Consider the following 27949-nt stretch of genomic DNA (forward strand, 5'->3'; position numbering starts at 1 on the left):
CATTATTACGAAATATTACACTTTAGAAAGAAAGCATGAAATGTGGTACGTATTACTTATGTTTCCAGATATATATTAAATGTGAATCGATTACTTAGATTTGTTTGGATAAAGAAAAATGTTCAGAATTTCAAATATACATTTATTGAAAATTATAATTAAATTAGTTTCTCGTCTTAGTCGTCGGTTACATCGTTGCTGCTGGTCGTAGTCCGGTTATATAGACTTTTATTCGTATTCACACGTTAATGTCGTCCGCGAATATTGACTGCAATCGATACCAGGTGATAAATTATTATAAATTCCGAAAATTATTGTTTTTAAAATAAAATTGATACAGAAGTAATACTCGTTCGTTTAATAGAGTTTTTACGATCGTCATTGCATAATTTGTCAATCGAAACAGTTAATAAGCTATACATCTTTAATTCATAGATGCATTCTGTTTCGCAGACAATGGTTAATAGTAAAAAACAAAAAAGAATCAGAGAATTCTGTATACATATATATAATTCTGAGCAATATTAACGATCAGAAATGCTAACTTGAGCAATATCATATGTAAAAAATTTGATTGGCGATTTGCTTCATTAGCGAAGCGAAGTACACTTTTTATTCATTAAACATATCTTCATTTTGAGTTTTTTAAATATAAAATATGCAAATCTCCAAATTCATATTTATTTCGACAAATTTGACCAAAATCGATATTTTAATAACAATCATCTCGAATCAAACGGAAAGAAACAAAAAAAATTCAGAAATTATTTACAAAGGTTTTATCTTTTTGTCCAAACGAGCTTAAAAATCTTTGAAAAGTTTGGCCAAAGAAAATGTAAATTCAAAGAAATTTAATTGCCCAGTATCATCATTACTTCTTTTTCAGAAATCTTGCGGATCGATTCTCGAGTCGTAATTCCCAATTTCTTGGTCAAGAATAAAGAAAAAATAAAAGAAAGTAACAAAAGTTTCGTATATTCGTAATAGTTCATTATAAGATTAAATCGGCATATAGCGTTGTTCGGAGATCGGGCAGGCTGCTGCGAAAATCGCATGAAGAGCAGTTATCAAACATCACGTCAAAAATATTGGCGTTTCAGTTTTGACTCTTGCAATTTACAGATTTCTCATGAAATCTTCACAGTAACCCACAAATCATCGTGACAATTAAGCGAGAATGGGTTTAATTGATTACAGGAATAAGTCCACACATATTGTTGATAATTTAGAATAAATTGATATGGCGCGATCAGCTCTAATGCGCTATAGCAACTTACATCGCAATGTTAATTCAATAATGGCAACACTCGATCTCTTTTGTTACCAAATCCAAAGTTTTAAAATTAAAAATTAAATAAAAGAAATTTCATAATAGATAGATTTAAAAAGTAAACATACTTTTTTAAAAATAAATCTATTATATAATCAACGTATTCATATATATATATATATATATATATATATATATATATATATCTTCTTTTCTTTTTAAGTTTATCAATATTTTATCTCTCTTCTTATCTTTTTAATGTCAAAATTTCATATTTTTCGAAGAGATGAAAATATGTGTGTGTGTATATATGTCTGTAGGAATCATATCATTATTAAAATGACATATTCAATTCTTTTCCTTGATTCATATATCACAGATAGAAATTATTATCCAATAATTAATTTATTTATAATATAATCAATGTGTGCAATATATTATATCGCGATAATATCAACAATCTGCAGTGGCTTATCCGTTTACGCTCAATCATGAGCTCACGACATCACCATCCTTCGCATTTCATCGATCGCGTTCGCAATAATGAAAGCATAGTCATCGAAATCATCGAATCGTCGAAAGAAAAGGAGAAAAGGAGAAATCGAAATTCCCGGAGCAGCGCGCGTTCGTCTGTATCGAAGGTACACAGTCAAAGACCTCCCTATATATAAATATATATATATATATATATATATATATATATGTATTTACATTAATATATATGACTGGATGCGAGGATTCTCCTCAAACGGTATGTAGGGGTGCTGGTGACAATTAGGCCATCGTGAGGGTGCCCGCGCCTATTCCAAAGCCCACACCTTTGGGCCCAAAATTCCGGCCATAACAGCTACGGCAGTAGATATCCCCATCCGGACCGTCGTTTAGATTCGTCGAATCCAAGGAACGATGGCACTCGCCGCAACTGAAGCACCGCTTATGCCACACGCGATTCTTCGAGATCATCTGCTCGGCGGCGTACACCGGATAGCCGCAGCGTGAGCAGCCGTTCCCATCATTTCGCTTCTGACCGACTTGGGGTTTAGAATCGATGCTGCGAAAAAAAAATCAATACCTAAGAATCTAGGATGGATCGTGTAAAGAAATCAGAAGCTGATTTGATTCGAGGAGGATAGCCTAGAAGAAATTCGTCTCGAAATTATGTACGTATATTTACATATATTTATATCTTAAGGAAATATTTCTCAAAGTTGAAAAAAAATTTTGATTTATTTATGTTTCATATGTGTCGGATATTGCTGAAAAATTGAAAAACAGTAGATATTTCTTTTTTTTTTAAAGAACTTTAAAAAAACTTTAAATGTATAATATTTCTGAATGTTTTTAAATTGTATTATCTAAAATTAAAAAAGAAACTGAGATTATAGATAAATAGGGATGTTTTATTTTTTTATCAATTCCTAATGGATTGATAAAAATCTACTATTATTATTAAAATTTGTTATTATTAAGATAGTACAAAATAAATAGCTTTTATTCAAATTTTCATTAAGAAAAAATATTTCTCAAATTAATTTAAAAATATATTCTTTCATTTATTGAAATTTCTATACTCTTTTAAATATGTCGATTTATATAAGAAAATTTGATATAATTTATAGCAATTTATATTTAATACTATTACTTTATAAATTAAATATAAATTGCTATAAATTATATCAAATTTTCTTTTCCTAAGATATGCTTGTGAATTTACATCACTGTGTTATATAAATCGACATGCTATATTTCACACGTTTTATTTATTTTTTTCAATATAATTATTCAGATTAAGAATTATAATCACAAGTAGATCCAGTATTAAAATAGCTATCATTAAAGTTTCCTGGAAAATAAACTTTTCATTATAGTATTTTTCGCTATATTTCAGGAACTTCCGAGGACAGAATTGTGAAATGCACTTACTATGAGGGAGCATGATCTCCGTTTGTCGAGATGAGAGTCGGCCTGTGGCCGAACCCGAAACCTTTGGGCCCAAAGAGTTTTCCGTAACACGCAGGACAATGAATATCTTTATCGGGACCATCGCATGCCAGCATAGAGTCCAAAGGCCGATGACACTCGGCACAATTGAAGCACTTCTTGTGCCACATGGTGCCCTTGGCAAGCTGTTGTTCTGCAGCAAACACCATGCCACCGCAACGAGGACAACCCTGCCCAACTGGCGCCTTAATCGAGGTCGTATCAGGATTGTAAAAAGGTCGATTGGCTGAAATTTCTTCCTCCCTGCGGATAATTAATGTAATCGTATCAATAGTCCTCATCAATTGATATTTAGTTTTCTTATTTAAGCTTCATCCATACACTACATTTGAATAATTTTATTTTATTTAAAAGCCATACAGTAAAATAATCAATTAAAAATAAATATATATTGTTTAGAAATTTTCAAAGTATAGTCCTAAAATTGTATTTTTTGATTGTGTCAATTTTATTTTTTGAAATTCAAAAATTTTAGTTTTTACCGTTTTTATCTTTTACGCACACGCACACACACACACACACACACACTGTCGGGTTTTCTATATCTATTAATTTAATTGGATTATACGTATACATATATGTATGTGCATGCCGTAATATATTTTTCAATATAATATTGTTTCAAATTTCCTTTTTTATTTTTAATAAACTATATTAGAAATTGGTATAGACTCCCCTCACATTAATATAACAAGATCGTTCTATACATGTTCTATATATGTATGTGAAATCAATATTTTTACAAATTTTCCTAGTAAATTTCATGACAAAAGTTTATCGTAACTTTAACAAAAACTATTATCATTTTTAATTTCTTTTAACAATATTATATATTGTCAAAAACAATCATGAATTAGCGAAGTCATGGAATCTTTTGAAATCTTCGGGAGACTTTCTCGTTCAACGCACATTTATAGAAACCCGACAGAGCTCGGTTACATAAGTTGAGTTATATTTATAGTCACACGTAAAAACAGAGTTACAAATATAAAGTCTTAGACTCGGCATCGGGCACGACTTACGTGAGCCCGTCGGTCTGGAGGAATCCCGAACCGCATGCGAATCCGTATCCGTGCGGTCCCCACTTCTTCCCATAACAGGTCTTGCAATAAACGTCCCGGTCCGGGCCATCGCAGGCGATGATCGAGTCCAGGGTTTTGGTGCAATCGTGACACTTGTAGCACTTTCGATGCCATTCACGACCCTTGGCGAGCACCTGCTCGGCGGCGAAGACGACGCCACCGCAACGAGGACAGCCCTTGCCTGGCGGGGCCTTGATTATCGCGGTGTCGATCACGGTGGTGCGAGGAGCCGCATCGCTGCGCAAGGGGTCACTCGCGTTATTATTCTCATTTGGCAATCGTATGTATCGAATCGTATAGATTAGGAAAAGGCGATTGATCTCTCTGTCCAATTATCTCTAGTATATTGGATCAGGTATTTGGAATTCATGCTAGGACAACGGAAGCCACTCACAATCGGATTTTCCGAAGAGTATGATCTCAATTCGCCTCGCTTTTCCTATCTCTACGACTTGTTCGTGCAGTCGGAAAAAACAAAATTGCATGCGAATGACGGGGCGATTGATCGATACTAATCGCTTGTTAAGGCACGCAAAGGAGATATTAAAGTTTTCTTCATGTTTTATTATTTTTGCTATTTTCATTATTAAAAAGATACACAAACTTGCATTTCTCATTAAGAAGATATATATCTATCATTAAAATTAGATTATAAAAGAGAATTACTTTATATATACTGTATAATATTGAAAATGGGATACAAAAATCATTTATAAGATGCGTAAAATAAACAATACATATTGAATAATTCTATAATTATAAAAATTACAATATAATATTTTATATTTCTACGTACAAAACGAATTACAATTATAAAAATATAATTATTGAAAATCAAATTTTCTTTTGGCCTCAACGTACGATTACGGAATTTTTATCTCAAGATGTCTCGAGTAAATTATACATCACACATCTAATTTCTTATTTAGTTAGTAAGAGAAAAATGTGAGAGAATCGTTAATTTACACATGTAGTGATATGATATCTAGTTGCAGAAGGTTATATTAGTAACGATTCTACATGAATTTCAGATTCGCTTTAATCGTCGATCGTCATAAGTACATGCACAAGATCCTACAGACCGTGAAGCAACAGGAATGTCGAATGTATATGGAAGAGTCTGTGACGTATACTAACTGAACGCGTAAGTACTTTAAACGTGAATTTTTTTGAAATCGATGGCCATTAAAAAATCCTCGATAAGAAACACTCGATATTCCGATACGATCAGCCGATTCGTGATGCCAAGGTGAGTAATAGCGCAAAGCGTTAAGGCGTCGGTTTATATGTATGTATATATGTATATATACATATTGTATGTACACGGACACACACAAACGCACGCGTGTACAGAGTGTTCCGGAGAAGGCACGTGCTAGTGACAATCTTTCTGTATTCTTCGAGAAAATCGAAGCCGATGTTTGCTCAGCGAAAATTCAATTCTTAAATTTATCTTTTATTTATTATTTTTGTGATATATTATTATATTCAAAATATATAAATTGTGTTTTTAATGTTTTATTTCTATTAAAAAAAGGATTTCTGTGAATTTAAGGCAAATTTCGCAATATCAGAAAATAATGGAAAGAGCTTTCTCGATTAAAATGTAAGTCACACATATATATATATATATATATATATATATATATATATATACGTTGGAGAGAGCATAATCATATTTGCAAAAATATGATTAACTTATTCGGGAGAAATCGTACAAATTGTATTAAATTACATATATATTTTAAGATTAACTCGAAATCTCGCTCTTTCTCTCTCTTTCTCTCTTTATTTTTCATATTCTTAATTGTAAAATTTATTTTAAATTAACATTCCCCGCGAAATTCCTTGGTATATTCCTTGGAAAAATTTACCGTTCAATAACGGAAAATAGTATTGTGTTATTAAAAGTATTCGCTTTTGAAATTTAATTCATTTTTGAATTAACATTATACTTTAATTTAGAATATTTCTTATTTTCATACGAAAAATGCCTTGGGGCAAAAATAATCAATATTATCCTGTTATTCATTTACAAAGGGATGCCATGAAGATATAGAACATTTGTTTATTCAATTGCAAATGCTTTAAAATACAATGATTGATTCGTCTCTCGGGTCAAACTGCAAACGCCAAGAATAAATCCGATGAATTTGTCGCTAACACAAAATTGGCACTAAATTGCTCAAAGGTAAAGCTGTCGCTGCTCGCACGCTCCGGGCATCCTGTTTACGCGCGCGAAATAATCGAGATGGCATAATTAAGGGGGGCGCGTACCCCTCGTCCTCAATATCGCACTGCAGCCCGTTCCACATAATCCCGGCGTGGCCGACACCCCGCGGACCGAATTTCTTCGGATAGCAAGCTGTTAAGCAGACAAGCGCATCATATATAGTGAAAGTGTAGAAGCCGAGGCGGGATTTTTCTCTCTCGCGTGCTTCCCGTCTCAGTCCCGATTCTGAAAACCCACCCATTGGCATAGCAGTCGCTCTGCAGGGCGCCGCCACCCTGGCCGTAGCCATAACCCTTCGGCCCGAATCTCTTTCCGTAGCATACTGCAGACAATATCGATTAAAGATTTCACGTCGCCTAACGTTATCTCGTGATAATTAGCTGCGACGAAGATATAATCGTACAGGTACGCTGATGCGATCTTATTCGGACTCTGTTTTATATTATCATAATCTTTATTGAATCCTTTATCGAATTTTAATAAATAAATTGTATATATTTCTAGAATATTCTACAGTTTCCAAAAGATATATTTTTACATAAGTAAATATATTACATCTACTAAAATTGTATATGTATCTCAAATTTATATAAGATGTTTTAGCGCGTTTCATTTAATATCTTTTTCAATACATTCGAAAAAAATACTGCTTTCAATTTTTTAATTTCACAATATTCAGAAATTAATTAGTTTCTTTACTAAAACTTTGGCACAGCTTGTTAAAAAAAATCCTATTTTTCAGTGTTGCTAATTTGAGCAATATTTTCACGTTTATAATTTAAAAATATTTGTATAATAATTTAATTATAAATTATTTGTGTATGTGAATTAAATTAATGTGTGCTATGTTGCGTTGCATATTCTGTACATTATATTTTCGCACATACGATCGTACCGTGTTCTCACCTTTGCAATAGATGTCCTTGTCAGGACCTTCGCAGCAGTTGATGGAATCTAATCTTTTGGAGCAGTTGGCACACTTAAAGCATTCCTTGTGCCATTGCTGCACGAAACACAAAGGGTAGGTTAGTCACTAAAAATTTCAGGGAGAGGCAAAAGTGCTCTTTTAAATTATATCTTTCTTTTATCGGAGTCTTTCAGAGGCGCAGACATTAAAAGCGCTTCTTGGAGTCCGCCAAGATTTATTTCAAAATTTACGACAGCAGCGACAGATAATGCTGCGTAAATTTTTATTCATTTTTAGAGAGACTATAATATTTATATATATTACTTTCTAATGACTATATTTTCATAAAATTTATAAAAATTGAAAGACGTTTACGAAATTTACTTCAAATATTCAATATACAAAATTTTATAATTAATTCTTAAATTAAAATTTTACTAAAATGATATCTTTCCTTTATATTTTGATCTTTAATATTTATATTATTTCTTGCAGTATAGTCATTCTCTCTGAGAAACGTACTAGTCTATCTATCATAATTGTCAAAATTTGCGACATAGAGCGGATAAACAGACATTCACGTCTACAACGTTGATGAGACAAGAAGTAGCAAAATAATTGACGATTACGATCCTTCCTCTGCAGCCCTTGTATGTTCGGGGGCTGTCTCCTGGCGGCATGGGAAGAATTACAAATTAGTTTTAATGAGCAACAATAACAAGAACGAACGAGTCAGAATGAAAACAGACGGAGATGAACAGAGACAGATAAACAAATACATTCTAGATAGTGATCGTTCAACGTATCAGAACACAAAGAACTGTCAGTATGGATGTCTGTGCAACAAATCGAAAAAGAATCGAGGACTGGCGGAAGCCGTAAAGGGGATTATTTAGATTCTTTAGATGAAAGATACCTCGACAGTATATCTCGCGGTCGGGACCATCGCAATGAAGCGTCGAGTCCAGATTTCGACGACACATTTTGCACTTGAAGCACATTTTATGGTAAGCCTATTACAAGAATGATGATTGACCAAACGACGATTTAATAGAACGACGAGACGCTTGTCGTCGATGCTGTTCTTGGTGCCGCGACGAATCGTCGGGTATACCTTTCCGACTTTGAGAAATTTTTATTTTTAAGTTTTACGTTTAATATATTTCCTTTTCTCTCGATAAATTCTTGCTATATATATATATATATATATCAATAATCAAAGATTTCAAACTAGATGCTGCATCCGCATCCTGATATGAGATCGATCGTTCATCGTCAAGAGAAACAAGATGATATAAATGTGAATAATATTTTATAATAAATTATCAAGACCTATAAATCTTATTGCAATTAGCAGGCTATATATTATTCCAATTATATAAATATTGCATTTATTATGAGAGATGAAAGAGAATCATATTTATTTTAGTAACAATGATTCTCTCTCTGATAAATGTAACCTTTTTTATTAATTTTATTTATTAATTTTATTTATGTATTAATATATATATATATATATATATATAAATTTTACTAAAATAATAACACTTTAATAATTTTTTAATATATGTGAAAATGCAACATATATTTTTTTAATAAATCGAATCAGATAAGTTAAAAATTTAATTCAATTTAAGATATATTTGAAAGATAATATAATTTTAATTCGCAGATAACCAAAATGTTTGCACCTCTTGTTATGCAAGAATTATAATTTTTTTCAGTCATTTTTTAAATTCTATCATAAATGCATATTTTACACGTATATCTATCTTATGAGAGTAATTTACTGTAATACTCCATACAATTCTTAATTTTCTATTGAAATCCTATAATGTGCTCTTTTTATCCAATGAAAGGAAATTAATAAGAACTAGATAATCGAATTCTTGCGTGAAGAAACGATTGCAACGATATGTCGATGAATCATGAACGATGAGAGAAATGAATCGGCGCCGTTTTCGCGCGCGGATTATCGCTGGACCAGATTGTCGGTCGGGCAATTAGCCTGCGTTTCTCTGATTCTGAACGGCGCTTCTTCTGGTAGCGAGCCATTTTATCGCTAGGTATCGGGCCATCTAAGATTGACCGGCCAGTTGGTGCATCGCCAAAGATGTTCTCTGACGAAACCACCGAGAAAGTTACTGGGCTTAGCACCAAGAAGAGACAAGTTCTCCTCTTCTTTTCCCTCTTCTCCTTTTACTCCTCTCTACACCCTCGTTCTCTCTCTCTCTTTCCTCCCACTGCTATTTTTTTCCTCGCATTGTTATGAAATGGAGATTGGATATGATTACGAGAATACCTGAGACGCGGCGCATTACCACGCGTCGCGCGCCAAATTTAGACGCGTGGCAAAAGCCGCGGGTGGTTTTGTAACCCGTGGCGCATTTTTATCGCGACGCGGTTCCATCCAGATTTTCCGAAATACGCATGAGTAAGCGCGACGAAGAGGACGCCGATTGCGTCAATCTGTCTGTCGCCGCGTCAGCGGCCGATTTTATTGCTCCGTGCTAAATCGCGCCGCATGTTGCCCCCGCGAGCCGCCCTCGCCCGCGGAAATATCCGCGGTCCAGATTCGAGACCGGCCCACTCATAGGTATCGCGTACCTAGAATAATAAGGTCGACTCGAGGAATATATGGAGGATTATTTTTGGCTCCCATCTGCCAATCTAAAACTAGATGTAAAATCAGTTGAAAACAAAAGAAAAATGAAAAATTAAAGATTTGATTCTTGCAATTTTGTATTTTCAATATGAGTTAAAAGCTGAAGAAATTTTTCCAACTATATGTACTATTTATTATTCTAGGTCTAGAATATTTGCGCACTGTGTAAAATCAATTTACAGATCATCTCGAAAGTTATATTCACGATGTTTTTAAATGAAATTACTATTATCACCGAAAACCAGTGAATAATCACTAAATATCTGAATTATAAATGTATGTATAACTACAAATCAGTAAAATCTCTTTTTAAAAAATATGTTAATAATAATCTCTATTTCAATCAATAATATTTTAAAATCATATGTTTTATGTATATAGGATAAAAATGCATAGCAATATATTTTGTTCAAGAAATATCTAAGTTTTTTAACCAAGAGTTTTGTTCACACTTTTTGCTTATCAAATCTGAAAATCACATCTAAAATAATGTAATACATATATAATTCTAAATTTAAAAAAAATATTAATTATTAATATTAATTACATATGTTTGATTCTCTAGATGTGTGTATAAAGTTTCTCTGAGAAAATAACAATCTATAATAAATAACTACATCTTGCAAAGATGTTCAATTATTACTAATTTTTCAGTAAAATTTCACTGCCCTAATTAATGGAACATAAGAAGCAAAATATGGTTTTATTTCGATAAATCTTATGTCGTTTTAATCAATAATATTTTCGCTAATTCAATTAAAAAATTATCTCCCTAATTATGTAGATAAAACCTTGGTAATATTTTATATTAAGAGAATCTTAACACACACACAAGAACAATTGACTAAATTATATATTTACTTAATGAGTATAAGATTCTTTATTCTTTAAAACGCGAGCGGACGATCTGTCGAAGCACCAAGGTGAAGCGAGAGATTTATCATTGTGTGTGCGTTTAACTCTAAATGCAGCCGTATAATTACTGTCACGTTACTAGCTTTCAAATTATTTTGATATTAAAAGAATAATGCGATGATTAATAAAAAGATATATTATTTTTTATCAATAATTTAATCTTTAATCGCAATTGTTGTTGTTCTCTTCGATATATCTAATTTTGCATTTAGTGTTAAATACACGCCATGTATGTATCCTTTGAAATACTCACCCTTCCTCGGGCCAACATTTGCTCGGCGGCATAGACATACCCTCCGCAGCGAGGACATCCCTCTCCTTCAGGTGCTTTCGCGATAGCTCGTGGTTCGAGAGTGGCGTTGGAACCCCGCGATAATTCACCCCTAAAAAGTCCACACGTGTTAAAGTCCGTCAGTCAAAGGTGTACATATATTGTAAGATTCAGAGATAAAACGAATCACAACTCATTTAATTTTTTATATATTATATATATATGCAATAAAATTTTCACAAAATAGCATTTTATGATTTATTAACGTTGGCGTTTTATAAATGTTCACTGATGTTAGTTCGTTTTATCTTTGAATCCCATAATTCAATATCCAAATGTCGGATCAAGCATTGAACGTAGAAGCTATCAAAAATACGAACACACACAGAGAGGAATGACTGTGGAAGAAGTGAAATTGATGGTTCACACATGACATATATATTTGATATAATATAAATAACTATAATATAAGGAGAAGTAAATTTTATGGAATAATTAATTTTGGGATTTAATCTCAAACAATTTCGATAAAGTATTTTAAAGATCGAAATATATGTAGTATAACACACATTCAAAAAATTCATTTGAAATTCTAAAGCACGTTTTTCTCTTTGGAAATCGATTGATTGAAAACGTATTATATAGAGATGTATACAATACAAAAGAAAATCAGGCATCATACAGGGAGAAAATTGAAACAGAAAAGAACTGATGCTATGTACAAGAGAGTCTTGAAATATATATTTACAACTAAGAGAAAAGGTGTTCTACTAAAAAAATAGTAAGAAAATATAATCATCAAACACTTGTAAGGTTTAGAGAGATTGATAGTTGCAGGAATATCCGAATCTATATCCTGGTAACATATCTGCGAAATATTTTGTGGAGAGGATTTGTGATGGCATAAAAGTACATAAAAAATTATTAAAATATACACGGCGATCCGTCAATTCCACATCTAAATGCTACTAATCTACAAAACAGCACTATCAAGCTCACAAAAGACATCCGACGTACAGAATCAGAATTCTTCGAATAATCTATTGTAAAAGAAGAAATCAAAATGATGCTTTAGCATATTTTGCGAAAATATTTAATATTAAATTTTGTATTATAGCATTGGCTTGTCATAATGAGTGAATAAATTACGTGCATGATATTTATATGAGAAGAATGCTTATTATCTATTATTTAATAATTAAATTTTTAAAGTATTATCAATAATTATTTTACAAGTTATTTGTTTTTAGTCGACAACATTTTTAATACAATTCTATCCAATATACATAAAATATATATATATATGAATATATTGATCTCTCAAATTTATTTCTTTCAAATTATAAAACAAATTAAAAAAGATTCTAGATAATGTCAAAACTTTATTGTTAGTTTTGATTTTATATCAGCAATTCTTTCTTGTGTGCATAATATCTCTCATTCGAAGAGCATCAAAGAAACTTTCGTCGGATGTGATGATCAGGAGATAAGATAGACACAAATATATCAAATAATATCATTAGTTTGTGTTAGGCGTGTGTTAGTCAATGTGTTAGCGTAATTTTTCCCCTTTGCAACCACGGCACGTGGCTTCCGCCGAGCCCCGAGAGAGGAGAGCCGAGAAGCAAATCGTAATACGGTACAGTCGTACAGCGAGAAAGATGCAAAAGAAAGAAAGAAAGAAAGAAAAACGGAGAGAAAAGGATAAAGAGAAGGGATAAAGAAATAGGAGAATATATAAGTGCTGTGAAATATATATCGGATGCAATGTGGAGAGCCTGTGCGTGCGCACGCACGCATTCGTACCGTGAGGTGGAATATCATCGACACAGTGAGGTGACACCGATCGTGTGTGTTGTCTTTCTTATAGTGTGACAATTGCGCCGTTGAGATAGAGGTTTTATATTACGGTATAGTGACGCGCGCGCGCATATGTGTATGGCAAAAAAGGCGCAAACGAAAAGCCAAGTGAACAAGCCAAGTATTCTCCATTACTTTGTCTCAGACTTAAGACGAATGTACATGCCTCAAAAATTTCAAATATGTTACAATAAAATTGTTTCTTGAGAGATAATGTATATAACCAATTTCAGATGGTGCGCGCTTTCTTTTTCTATTAGTTCCTTGCTCAATTCGCGATCGATTTTTCAGCGACATATTTCATTGATGTATCATTTTTTTCTCGTTAATTTAATTTAATTTAATTTAATTTATAAGAGTTCTTAAACTTTTTTAATAATTCCCTATGTGCCTCTTAAAATTTTTCATGAAAAGATAATCAACTCTATAAAGTAGATATAGTAAAAAGATAGTGCGCAGGGAATCTGAGAAGTCCTATTCAGAGACGAAGTGCTCCAACAAGTGCGTCTGCACTAAATTATGAACTACAGCCTACAAAAACATAGCCGACAAATGTCAAGGTTTATCTCAATGGCGTTGTCATCGCAATATTGTCTTTACTTCGCTAAAAGAACGTCGTTGAAAGATCGCCATTACCTCATTATATCGATATAGTACGCGAATACACTAACACGCACTCGGGCACGCACGCACGTACACGCACGCACGCGCCAGCACCCACGCTATAGTTAAAGTGTTAGCGAGATTATAGGATTAGAAGTGGTGCGAGAGGCCATGCGGGAGAGCTACGTATATATGTAAGCTACCAAAAAGAAAAAGAAGCTGCTCTGTCACGCGGCGAAAAAAGAAAAAAAGAGGAGAAATAGCGAGAGAAAAAGAGATAGCGAGATAGAAAGAGAGAGAGAGAGACAGAGGCGCAATTTGACTCGCGCGATGCTCACCATTCTCGTACTCGGTATTTTCTCTTTATCACGCAGCTCATACTATGTGATAAAGTGACAACGGTATATTGTTCAATGGTTGCCTCCGGTTGGCTCGTGTTCGGCGGGGCTGGCGGGAGCGGGGTGTGTCGTGTGTTTCTTTACTTTTTTGCATCTTTTTTCGTACTTTTGTTTTTTTTTTGTTTCGTTTTCGTACACGCTTCGTTCCCTTTCTTGGCGAAAGAGAGAGGGGGACGAAGGGCCGAAGATGCGAGTTTCGTACGCAAAGGCTCGAAGTAACAGACAAAGAAGGTACGTGCAGCGATAGTGCTCGCTTCAACGGTACACGGCACTCTACTTTCATGGATTCACGCAAATAGAATCGCGAGTCGTTTAACTTCAGTCAAAGTTACAGTCGCCAGTTGTGAAAATGGTACGATTTTCAATGGATCTCGATGTTACAGTCTCGTACGAAGATCATGTTTACATTTATTCGTAATAAAGGAACCGCGCCTTTTCCATGTCTATGACATACATAATTTAACACTAATCGATTTCGATATCTCATCCGTAGGATTTAAAGTAGAATCGCGTGAATTTGCATTTGTTACTTCTGCAACTTTGACCGTAACATCAACTTCGCGAATCTACTTCGCGTTTTTGAAAATTACGCTCGTTATGCACGTCATTCGTGCACTCATCTATTTACACACTGAAAGATAAGGGAAAAAATTCATGTGTTATTCGTTAATAAAAGACACGCTTGGTTGTTTTGTTTCCAGTTTTATCTTTCCCTTTTTTCCACTTTTAATGGCACTTATTACAGATGGTACAAATGATCCTATAAACTAGCTCATGTATTCGCATAAAAGAAAAAAAAGTACAGAAGAAAAAAGGAAAGAGAATAAAAGAAAATAAAAAGAGAACAATTCGATCAATCGTGTGCGATGACGGCAGTCGGTCGCACGAGGAGACGGTAAGGAACGAACTCTGAGGAAAAGAAAAGGATTGAACGTGGACTTGACTAAATTATATCGAATGTCGATGACACGAAGAAAAGACAATGAAAGGACAATGCAAGGGTCCCATGAAAGAGACAAAGAGACGAGGTAATATGCTCGCCTATACTACGGTGATGATAGACTCCATAAAGGTGAATAGAACAGTCTGGTCCTATTGGACCGTCTAGATTTCACTATCGGGACACAAAGGACCATCTAATTTCACGATCTAATTTCACGAGGAAGATAAAGAAAAACCAAGTTGAATTAGATTATCTCTTTGTCATACTTCGAGAATTCAGGAGGAAAAAACAGGAAGAGAAGGGACGCGGTTTTTTTACTGTATCGGACACGCTGTACACGTATACGTGATGCTCTTCGGCTTTCTGGTATAGTCTGCACAGACAATGGCTTCTTCCAAGTTGCTGGAGATTGAAGAGAAGGATCATGATGTTTGATCACGGGCGTTCACGACGGTGTTTGGTCGGTGACTTTTAGTTTCACGCACGTGGAAAAGATAGGATGACAGATACGCTTCCGATACAGGACCACGTTGTAGAGTACACTACTTAGGAATAAGGAAAGAAGAGGGTACCGAGATTGAGGTTGCGCGACAGCGGATGCACTCACTCGCTCTTCGCTTGTAGATGCTCTCCTTGGTCCATGGACAGGCAGCCAGCTCCGCCACCGAATCCATAACCCTTAGGACCGAATTTGCGAGCGTGGCAGACTTTGCAAAACAGCTCGCCCTCGTGCTCGGAGCAATTTGTCGAGTCGAGCAGTTTGCCGCAAAGACCTGCAACACACGGTCATCGTACATCATTGAAGATTATGGCGTTTCCTGCTGTGAGTATACCCGAGTCTGGTGGCACGATGTTAAGTATCCGTAAACTGTATTATTTCAAGATTCGATTTGACTTATATTCCTCTTCAATGATTTCTTAAGTATATATTTCGACATATAAATCTATAATTTAATTATATATTTCAACTACATTTTATTATTAAGGAATAGCCCCCCCACCCGAATATGTCGAGATGCCATTATTCATTATCATGATTATTTTTTATAAAAAGATATGTAAAGTAGATGTTATATACATATATTTTCTACGTGCAATGATACGCAAAACGTGTCTTCAAAACACATTGAACATTACGATTGTTATCAATTATTGGCCATTGCACCCAAAATCATTATCGGTTAGTCGTCAATTGATTTTTGGCCAATACACAGATTCAATTATAGTCGTGACAAATTATCCAGGTACAAAATTTATTTTAGATTAGTCCAAGAATAAGAAACTCGATAATATCTCTTCCGTAATGAAAATAATCGGCCACATTTTTCATAGAATACTTCTCACAAAAAAGTTTACCATTAAATATTCACCGTATAAGCAAATAAATTTTAAAAAATAAACCTTTTTTTGATTCTTATATTAATTTAATTATTTATTACAGATGAAATTTGAGAAACTCATAGCCTTAAAACTCATAGCTTTCTAAAACTCATAGCTTTAAAGTTATATTTAGCTTATTAAAGTTATATTTATTTAAATAATTATTTAAAAAGCGACTATCTGACACTGATAATTTGTATTATTTTTATCATAAAAAATTGTAATTGTCAGAAACATGTCCTTTCATAAACTACAAGTTTGTAATAAATAAAATCTTATGAAAACGATTGTAATAAAATATGTAATAAAATTATAATAAATTTGCTCTTTTCGTTCTCTCCACATAAAATAAAATATTATCTATGTTAAAAATTGCAATTTACATTAAACTATAATATAGTAGTATTCCAGTCTTTCTCCCCCCCCCCCCAAGAGAAAATATAAAACTATAACAGAATATGTTTTCAATATCTCATAAGTATAAATAGGAAATACAACTTTTTTACATGTATATCTTCTTTCCTTCAATTTTTAAATTGCAAAATGACACTGGTGTTGTTCTAGTTTTAAGATATCGATTTATTATGCGCCAAAGAAAGTACCCATCCACTTTATTTCCAATTTACAAGATTATGTTTGTTTACTCACCGCACTTGAAGCACATTTTGTGCCATTTTAGTCCACCGGCAACTCGCTCTTCCGCAGCGTAAACAGACTTGCCACATTTAGGGCATTTTGGATGTTCCACAGGCTTGAAAGGCATTTTTACACTAGACAAAGAAAAAGACAATTTATCGCCCGCGTGTGCTTTATTGCGATTAATTATATTTGTCACAAAATTATTCATTGATAAAAGTCGAAAAATTATTTCTGTCAATCATTTTTTGATGACGTATAACTTCAAAATTAAAAGTGTATTAATCTTTAGCGTTACCTCTACATGTTAGAAACATACATATACATATAATCTTTAATCTTTATTGTTTAAAAAAGATTTCATTGAGTGTATTAAAACAAAACTACTGCAATGCAATCGCGAGGTGTTTTTATTTTAAAAATCCGTAGTTTCGAAATTCAAAATCCACGAAAACTGAATCCAGTGTCTTTATTAATATCGAGGGGAATCATCGTCGGTACGGTAACCCATCTCGATTACCTAACCGGCCGTTACAAGGACGTAAACAATCCACGTTTCCGTCTGACTCGTCGGCAACCGATTCTATTTCTGTGGTCAGCTAAAACGTGCGCACGATCGAGCAAGTGGAAGAACGGGGGCGAAGAAAAGGAGAAGCGAAGTATTTCGCGCACAACAATCAGGGCGTGGAATAGTAGCATCTAGCAAATAAGGACGACTATTTTCCTATATAGGAAATGCATGATATCGTGATGTTAATTTAGTATAAAGGATTTTCTTAATATTAGAAGTATTAATATTAATAAGTATAATATTATATATAAAGAAAATAATGATGACTTAAATGATCCAATAATTTTGATTTATGAATAATCTTGATTTATGAATAATAAGAGATTAATGAGTTTTGGTATAATAAATTAGGATGTTAAAATGTATATAAGGTTAATATGTATATAAGGAATACATAATTTATAAACATTTATCTCAGATTGTTTTCAAACAAACATGTTGCTACTTTAATGTATAGAATAAAAATGTCTTATATGAATCATACAAGACATAATATTTATTCAAATAAGATATATCAAAAAAAGCAAAAAAAATTATTTGTGCATATTTAAAAATTCACACATACAAAGATATCTTTTAACTTTAAAAGATAACTCTCTCTCTCTCTTTCTTTCTCTACATATGTATAATAATTATAAGAAAATAGCATCATATATGATTGTCACAATAAATATTTATTATTTAACTTTGGAAATGACTTAAATTGTGTAATATGAAAAGTTTCTGGTTATTTAAAATATAAATTTATGCCGTTATTATTGTCGAAAACACAAAGACAGACTACGATTAATTGATATACATATTACAATCAGATGGGGGTGATGTCTGGCACAAAAGTTAGTGGGTGTGCGTAATAATGCTTGGCAACGTTGATAGTTGATTGTACATCTCTCCATCATCATAATATCTCATTTTAATAATATACAAAATAATAGTAAATAAAAGCAATAAGGAAACATAACAATCTGATATACTTGATATGATGTTATATAGCATAAATATTCCACGGAAATAATAAATGAAACGGAAACAGTAAAAATTAGAAGACGTATAAACAATATAAATCAAATATTAAAGCTGATTTTAGATATTATTATATTATTTATGATAATGATAAAAGATATACATGTCTTTCTACAAATCCTATATCATATAATTTGATAAAGGATCTGGTTTCCGATTCTCATATTTCTCTGTTATATGGCAGTTTATTTCGGCCAAGCTATTCTTGCCATTGTAGCTATTATATTACGCATTATATCGCCTACCACTTTTGTATTTACTGTACGAATTTAAAATTTTTAGGTTTATAAAATATCTTTGTTTATATAATGTGATGATAAGTGTATTAGAAAATAAGTAGTAGTTTAGTCTATCATTATATTAGATGTTACTGCTAGACATTTCTTATTAGTATTTTTTAATAATAAAGGGAAAATAGATTTATATATATATATATATATATATATATATATATATATATATATATATGCTATAAAATTTATTTTAGAAGATATTTTAATATTATCTTTACTTTTTTCTGTCTGCAGATTTCGTAAAATTTGCAATATTATTACTGTATATATTTTATATTGTATCTTAATTTTCAGCATTAATTTAAAGCATATTTTAGTTGTATGTAAAATAATAAAATAATAAAAATAAATAAACAATACGTAAAAATAAGCCTAAGAAAGGGTATTAGCTTATTTTTACAGGAAATATATACCATTGTAACGATTAAAACTATTCGACATAGGTAAGCTCTGTTACTACAGTAGTAGCAGACAGTAACGTATGGCACGCTAGTAGTAGTAACAGCGTTAACAGCGGCATAGGCAGTGGTAACAGACAGCGCGCGCAGGAAACAGGAGAAAGAGAGAGCGAGAGAGCATGTGTCTATATCCGTGCAGATGCGTGGAGGCGAGTCTGCGAGGCCGTATTAGGGAAGGTGCTAGGTTCTCCACGGTAGCGGATTTCCTCGTTACCCCTACTGTTCAATCGCACGCATATTCGGAGACGTATGGAATGCACGGTAACTAACTTGCATGTCCTACACGCAGCGAGATTACAAAGTATTTGTATATGTGCTCAAATGCTATTACATTATACAATAGTATTAAAAATTTGAAGATTTGTATTTAAAAAATTTAAAAGATTTGTCTAAAATAGTCTCTTCTATATTCCATATTCTGTACTTCAGTTTCTCAGTTTTTTTTCAATATTAATTTTATGTAAAGTATCATAATATATATATTGGAATATTTATGTAATCTTGATAATGTTACATACATAAAAGCTAAAAACAATGGAAATTTTAATTCAAAAGTGTGTTATATATGTTACTATATTATATTAAATATAATATTATTTGTGAAACAGAAAATTTTTTAAAGTCTTAAATTTAGATCTCATGTGTTTTCTCTCTTATATTATTTATATTATTAAAAACAATGGTCATCGGTCAATGAACCACAATCTTTGATCTTAAAAGGTTAAATGCCGGTTTTATATTGTTGAAAATGAGTCATAGTTTGTGCAATATGTCGACATGGTTAAAATTAAAATGGGAGTAAAATAATGATAGAAAACGGCCAAGAATGAATAATTGCGGTAAGTGTTGGCACTAATAAACGAGTGAGTCATCGATTTGGCGATTATCAAGTATGCTCGTTTTATAAAATATTTGAATTTTAGATTTGAAGTGAAAATGATAATTTGCCAAATAGAGGAAATATAATTGTCGTAAAATGCAAGTATTTTTCATTTTATATACATATTTTATTTTTTATCTCGAAGAATTATACGACATAGCTTATGTTCTATATATTTCTTTCAAATATTTCTAATATATTTAAAAAGAGTATAAAAAAACGTACATAAAAAAATATATATATATGTGTGTATATATATATATACATAAATCTTTTACGTATATTTTATTTTTACAATTCAATTATTTGAAAAACTGTCACAATTTGATTAGAGTATGAAATGTTATTCGATCAAAAAATTATTTCTATCCATATTTTTATTTATTAACTATATTTATTGTCGTATATTTGATGATAAAATTTGTTACGAGACAAAATAGATTATTATACGACAATTATGATCGATTAATCGTTTTTGGCAAAAAACATTGCAGTTTTGATAATGCAATTAAGACAAATAATCCCTCACAATGGATGATGGTTTAATATTTTCACAAATATCCGGAAATATTATTGCGGCATCATGTTTCAAACTAACTTGATAAATCACATCCGGATAGCATAAGCAAGCGGATGGAATTAAGATTCTAAAATTAAATCACGCTATAAAGAAATCCTAAGCGCCCGATGATACTCGTATGATATATAATTATAACACCCGGTGTAGTAAAATATTTCAGATGTAATACGATATCTTGCATTGCTTCATATGACTAAAGCAAATGGAAAATCAAAATATTGATACGGAGAATGAAGAAAAAATTTTTTTGTTCATTTAACCGTTTTGTCTGCGTACTATTTCAAGTATTAAAAACAATGTAATTAATTTGTTAGGTAATATTGCTTAAATTATTGATTGAAATTATAGAAGAAATTAAGTTTCTTCTTTATTGTTAACAAATTAGTGATATTTCTAATATCGACATATTTTTAAATATCATGAACTCTTACCGCATTTATCGTAATAAATATTTAAGTAAATCTTTTAATATATTCGTTTTGAGAATCCATATTCTGATTTAGATCCTCGTTTTGCAATCAGTTATCAGTTTGCAAGTAACGTTATAATGATTTTACAAAATAAGCATGGAGACTATTCGACTAATCATATTTGTTTAACTTAATAATGATATTTCGTTCGTTAAATTTATTTGATAAGTTAATTCGATTAGCATTGTTAGTCGACGAGAGATTGAGTTTCGGTAAATAATAAAAGCGGGAAGAGAATGCGTGATAATATTTTTAAAATTAATAAAATTGTGTCAATCTCTTTTTCTCTCGTTACGGAAATGTGAGATAATAATAACTTTTATGAGTGGAGCATGCGATTGTATATTTATTATGTAAAATTTATTATTTATTATATTAAATATTGCAAACACATGTATTATCTATAATTTATATACAAAAATTTTTATGAGAAAATTAAATTAATAATATTTATGTATCTTTTTGTATATAAAATAATTTTTAGCGTTTAAATGTAATTAATTAAAAGCTATTGAATTAATTGAAAAATAAAATTACTTTAGCATTATCTTAAAACTTTAAGTAGCGTCTTCTATTCTGTACACGAAATGTAACATTTTTATTTACACTTTTTTATATACACTTTTATTTCTATTTTTTTGTTCTTTCCAATGACTTACTGCTCAACTGTATGAGTAAATTGACTGACAGATCTCGCGGCTCGTCAAATTTTATATTAATATCTCAAATTTCTAATTATAACGTAATGTAAAATCTATGTTCAGTAATTATGGCTCTATTTGAATATTTCTAGCACAAGATTAGATTTTAAAGACATTAGATTTTCCATCATGGCATATCCATCCTAAATAGCATAGACATCCTTTACTCTGTCCATCTGTGATGGCTGCGCGAATTAATGTTAAATCTTGTTAACTAAATCTTGCTTTTTCGTCTACATTATTGAACAGAGTTACAAAATATTTCGCCTCAAATTTTTTAAATGTCTTGTTTTCGAAATTCGTCAAGATATAAAAACGCATCGTAGCAAAAGTTTTTATCTGAAAGACTCGATTCGATTATGTTTTCAAAAGCGAAATATTTTTTATATTATTTTTTATATTACTTTCTTTTGTCTTTAATAAACTGAAAAAGATGCGCATAATCTACACAAATTTAAAATAGAATTTATAAATTTAAAAATAGTAACAAGCTGCGCTATACAAATTCAAATTTAGTTGACCTATAAATCATGAAAGTCTATAGATTGTCCGATAATTATTAATTTTATTACAAGAAATCATTTTTTTTAGTTTGTTGCACAGATAAATGGATAGATTGGTAAATAATAATAATTAATAATGAAATTCTCTCCCCATAAATCAAGATTTTATGGACTACATAAATTTGCGAATTCTTGATAATTCCAATTGCTGATGAGAAATTATTGATTGCAAACTAATTTGTATAAAAAAGACTCGAAAGTACATTGTCAGTAATGTATGACAATTCACTAAATAGCTGACCTAATGTGCGTCCAAAAACTTTGGTAAATACTTTTTAGGGCACTATGTGAATTTCGGTATGTCACGAAAGAGAAAAAGAGAGAGAGAGAGAGACACATAGAAAACAGACAAATCACGCGGCTGAGATAAAATACGTTTGCAATGTGATTCTAGATGCACTTCTTAGAGTACAAATGGCCATGTTTTTGTACATCGTCGAGTATTGTCATCGGTAGTAGTGTCTGATAGTAGTAAAGAAGTACGTATATATCCGCCCACACTATTATCTGGATACTCACCACTAATCGATCGTAGTCGCGTGAGAAAAAGAAAGAGAAAAAGAGAAAGAAAGAGAGAAAGGTGAATTCGAGTAAGTGGATTACAAAACACCGAGCACTCTACACCGCACTAATACTGGATTCGAATGACTGTGCTCGCGTCGGGAGCGTCCTAGTCATAGCCCCCTGTGCTTTGCACACGGCACGTGTGCATCGGGAACGTCAGTGCTGTTGCCGATGACGATGCTGTGATACCAGTGATGAACGCCGAAGGGCGGCGGGAACTTTGCCGAGATAAGATTTGAGGGGCCTTTGGATTGAAATATGATTTTCGTACATTTCAAAGTTTCTTTGCTTAAAATGAGATTTTTGATTTTTGAAATACTTCAATTTTTGATTTTTGAAATACTTTAATCAATTTAACCCTCGATTAGACAATTGACATTTGACATTTACTTTTTGAGAATTTATACATTTTCTAATCTCTTGTCCACGTTTTACAGTGCGATTATAATGTTTATATAGAAATATATTTTTTTATCTTCTTTAAAATGTATGCAGCTAATTTCGCCTAAATAATTTTTGCCAAATGTTATCATCAGCTATTGTTATAAATCGATAGGACAAAAAACACACATACACAAAATAAGTTTTCAAGAATGAATATATCTACTTCAAAACCGAAAGTCTATTCCAAAGAATAATATCTATTTAATCATATACATATCTTTAAATATCAAAATGATATTGCTAGATATAAAATTAAATGTTATGAACTTGATACAAAATGAAAATGATATGAGTTATAATAAATCATTTCTGTAGCTTGCATATCTTGACATATCGAATTGTAAAAAAAAATAACAGAAAGGTCTGACAATTTGGCGAGTGGCACAATTTATATGTACTGTTAGAGTTATAGTTATATCTTATACTATAACTTAATTGTAATTATATCTATCTCTGCAAATAATAAAAAAGAATTATTGCTACGATATTATAATCCCTTGTATAAAACCGATTCGGTAGGAATTAATCGGTTTAATCAATCACAAGTTTCAGTAACGTAGAAAACAGGGAAATAATCCTGGACAATCACAGACTACAAATTAATATCAGAAAATCAAAATTCTTTATTTTTTTCACGTATTAGTAATTTCTCTAGTCAAAATCTTCGATTTTGAGATTGTGAATTTTAAGTTTTTTGTCTTGTGATCAATTTGTGCCATGGGTTCTTAAAAAAAATGAAGAAGTAATATATATGATCTTTAAATAGAATATGGTATTTATCTGCAGAAGCTATGCCCACATAAAGATACACATGTTTGACCCACTTTAGAGCATGTAAATCTTTGCAAACTCATGACGGAAAGTTCCGTCCCTGTGAGAAGAAATATGGTCGATGTAGAAAGTAAAAATACATCGAAGATGCTAGACACGAAGAATTCCGATGGATACGTAGTAGTTAGTGAAACATAGCGAAAATATGCGAGACTATCGTTTGAAGCTCCCCCCCCCCCCACACATGCTTGATTTCTTCTACTAACATTTTCGACTTTATAAATATAATCTTAGTAAATGTTAATAACTATGATTGAATTTCATGAAATATCTTATGATGAGCCATCGTCACAAATGTCGTAAAATCTTAAAGATTGCATGCAGAGAGTTACAAGAGATGAGAAAATGATATTAATTTTAATTGCATCAATATTGATTAACAATGATGTGATTATATAATTAAATTTTAATTTTTTATATTATAAATTTCTAAATTATATAAAAATGGAATAAATGTATACAGAATGAATTAAAAAATTAGTTAGGCTTTATTATAAGTCTACATTAATTTTGCAATTAAAACTGCAAAAGTAATAATTATTAGCTAACATAAATTAGATTTTAATATTTTTATCATCCAAAAAATTATTGTATTATCTGTATTATGTATTTATTTTATATATTTTTTATTACAATAGCTAATCTATTCTTATTTTAATCTTTTCAAGTGTTTTCATATCGAGCTAAACCATATTAATACAAATGTATAATATGCTATTAAATATTGAAAAATTTTCAATTAAGATAATTATGTGAGCAACAGTCAGTGTACGCTCGTAGAAATTTAATTCAACAATCGTCAGAAGAAAGGATGATAAATCGCGGGTATTTTTTGTAATCCACCGTGCTCAGGAATTTCCAACCGGCGTACAATTCCTCGACTAACGGGTGTTTTCCGCGTGTCCGAGCACCCTCGGTCGCGGGATTCCTCGTTTTCTCGACGAGAGCGATGGTGGAGAAGCGTGGGCGGTGGTTAAGCAAGGGGACCGTACTCTCTCCCGCATTTTCGTAACGAGGCACCGTGGTGAGCACCGTGAGGAGTCGCGCGCGGCCACGCACTCATCGTCTAATAATAATATCTTGCTCAAATTTCTATTTTTAGGGAGATGTATATGTGTGCACACATACATACCTTTATATAAAAGACCCAAGTATATGGTTACGCGCGCCTACGTGCGAACCGTGCTTACGGTTATGAAGACGACGACGTCGCGAATTATTATCGCACATCGACGAAACGTAATATCTGTGGACCTGATGGTGTAAGCGAAGGCAAATGTGATGGACCATTCAAGATCTCCAATGACGAAGTTCCATGAAGTATTTATATCAAAGAGCTTGATCGCAATTTCAAACTATATATATATATTGGATTAAATATCAATGTAGCGTCGTTTTGCATGTTTGTACGTAACGCATTATATAAATCGAACACGTACACAAGTACAAATATTTTAAACGCTCTTAAAATAATATAAAAATATAATAAAATATAAGAAGAAAAAAAGGAATGATCTCTTTATTCGTCGTCTCGTTCATCAAAGAGTAGATTAAATCATATGCGCGATAAACATGATTCAACATGAGTAACGTTGTTCTATTTCGGCCATATATATATATATAAAACTGTAAAGTTACATGTCATTCATAAGTTATACATCATATCTTTAATGCTATATCTATGTGTCTCGAATGTTGACGAGAAATTTATCTGACAAAGATTTTAGAAAACACAGATGCAAAGAGAATATATATCATCCTATATTATTATTTTATATGCATATCTTTGTAATATGTATTACATAATTCCTTCTTGCATACATATGATAATGTATATTATTTATAAAATGTAATAAAATGTTTTGTCTCTTTCTCATACCGAAATACATCAAATTAATTATTGTATTCTCAAAACACACACAATCACATTTAAAATTCAAACATTTAAAAATAAGAAAATTATAATAAATTGTAATCTTGTATAATAATTTATGTCACAAAGATTTTCTTTCAGATGCAAATACGAAATTTACTTTTGAGATTTTACAGCTGCATATAAATGCATGTATGTGTCTCGAATGTCGACGAGAAAATTATCTGACACAAATTTTAGAAAACAGATGTGAAGAGAATGCAAATCATCCACATTATTATTTTATATGCATAGCACATCATTGCAATGTGCATTACATAATTCCCTTTTGCATATATATATGTAAGAGTATACATTTATAAAATGTAACAAAACGTGCAGACGCACGTTCTATTTCTTTCTCATTTCTAAATACATTAAATTAATTATTGTATCTTCGAAACATTGAAAATTCAAACATTTAAAAATAAGAAGATTATAATAAATTATAATTCCATGTGATAATTTTATCTCATAAAGATTATATCTCATAAATATTTACATCTCATAAAGATCTTCTTTCATATCTAAGTACGAAATTTGCTTTTGAGATTTTATAGCTGGAAATCGCGCTGCATGTAAAGCTGATTACATTAAAAGAAAAGGATAGAATATTTAACATCCTGCCGTATATCTCGAAGCTATCCTGAAGCGCAAAGCTTCGTCAGAGAGAGTTTATACATCTGGATTTATCTGAATATTTATTTATCGCACAATTTCTTTTTACATATGCAGTCGTACATTTACAAAGCACTACGAGTACGGTCTCGCGTTTCTCTTTCTCCTCTCCGACGCTCCTGGAGCGTTAAACCACTTCTGTTATCCCGCTAACTCGAATTTACTCGCGTAGCAGGCGGTGGTCGTTATTCGCCAAGTTTGACAAGTTTACGCGCCGCGGACTATTTGCTCGCGAAAGTAAACTGTAGCTTGCTTGCCATGAAGGGCGCGTGGACCTTCCGGCGGTGGTTGCGGCAGCTTCCGGTATTTTCGACTTGCCGGATCCGGTAATGCGAATCGCGCCCTCGTGCACGGTGTGAGGATGCTTGGGCTTTTTACATAAAAGCCGCGCGCGCATTTATCGGCCTGAAAATAGAAATTTGAGCAAGATACTATTATTAGACGATGAGTGTTCTCGCGGTTCTCAATTCGGCCCGTCCGTTTGTTACCGAGAAGCCGACAAGGGAAGGCCGCCCATACTTCACGTCCTCCTCCACTTATCATCCTCCTTTAATCCATTAGCGCATACAGTCGTTTTCTCGCGGAAATATTTGCGTTTTCATTATGCCTTATCTCCTCGTAAGAAAAATTTCTTCTCATTACGCATTTATTAAAATTATCTGATGCGCGCGAACTTAGTTTCCAATCTCGTTTTCTCTTTGCCATTGATTCATGTCACAAAATCTATATGATCATATTTGTATTATCTAGACATTTATTTATATAAAAAAAATTATTATTATATAAATTTATATTTTATTAATTATATTTTTAAAAT

General features: G+C 32.1%; 1 protein-coding gene and 1 long non-coding RNA gene across 12 annotated transcripts; one reads left to right on the forward strand and one right to left on the reverse strand.

The window, feature by feature from the left end:
- Positions 1 to 128: 128 nt before the first annotated feature.
- LOC145972045 (muscle LIM protein Mlp84B) lies at positions 129 to 23381 on the reverse strand. Of its 10 annotated transcripts, none has more exons than XM_083100252.1 (9): positions 23223 to 23381; positions 17177 to 17298; positions 15756 to 15921; positions 11327 to 11456; positions 7493 to 7589; positions 6824 to 6908; positions 4294 to 4590; positions 3194 to 3514; positions 129 to 2321 (listed from the first exon to the last, which is right to left on the reverse strand). In XM_083100252.1, the coding sequence occupies exons 2-9, from the start codon at positions 17289 to 17291 to the stop codon at positions 2045 to 2047; spliced, it is 1488 nt and encodes a 495-aa protein (XP_082956378.1). In that variant the 5' UTR covers positions 17292 to 17298; positions 23223 to 23381; the 3' UTR covers positions 129 to 2044. The 10 variants fall into 10 exon arrangements, 9 of the variants coding, with proteins under 9 accessions (XP_082956378.1, XP_082956377.1, XP_082956379.1 ...); XM_083100251.1 differs by lacking the exons at positions 6824 to 6908; positions 7493 to 7589 and adding exons at positions 6631 to 6718; positions 8410 to 8506; XM_083100253.1 differs by lacking the exon at positions 7493 to 7589 and adding an exon at positions 8410 to 8506.
- On the forward strand, positions 19595 to 26729 carry LOC145972048 (uncharacterized). Of its 2 annotated transcripts, none has more exons than XR_014439036.1 (4): positions 19595 to 19756; positions 25395 to 25566; positions 25645 to 25948; positions 26557 to 26729. It is a non-coding gene; the product is annotated as an uncharacterized LOC145972048 (long non-coding RNA). The 2 variants fall into 2 exon arrangements; XR_014439035.1 differs by having other exon boundaries at positions 19595 to 19770; positions 26557 to 26728.
- Positions 26730 to 27949: the final 1220 nt, after the last annotated feature.

Source organism: Camponotus vicinus, unplaced genomic scaffold (assembly GCF_025532165.1).
Source record: "Camponotus vicinus isolate PSW18456_S1 unplaced genomic scaffold, iyCamVici1.0 SCAF_5, whole genome shotgun sequence".
In the NCBI taxonomy this organism is placed as follows: Eukaryota; Metazoa; Arthropoda; class Insecta; order Hymenoptera; family Formicidae; genus Camponotus; species Camponotus vicinus.

What these genes read in the sequence shown, in the direction of transcription:
- LOC145972045 (XM_083100251.1), bottom strand. Translation starts at nt 17,291, where the DNA reads ATGCCTTTCAAGCCTGTGGAACATCCAAAATGCCCTAAATGTGGCAAG. An exon ending in CATCTACAAGCGAAGAGCGA is followed by an intron (nt 11,457 to 15,755) that starts GTGAGTGCATCC and finishes TGGACTTTTTAG; the next exon opens with GGGTGAATTATCGCGGGGTT. An exon ending in CTCCAGACCGACGGGCTCAC is followed by an intron (nt 3,515 to 4,293) that starts GTAAGTCGTGCC and finishes AATTATCCGCAG; the next exon opens with GGAGGAAGAAATTTCAGCCA.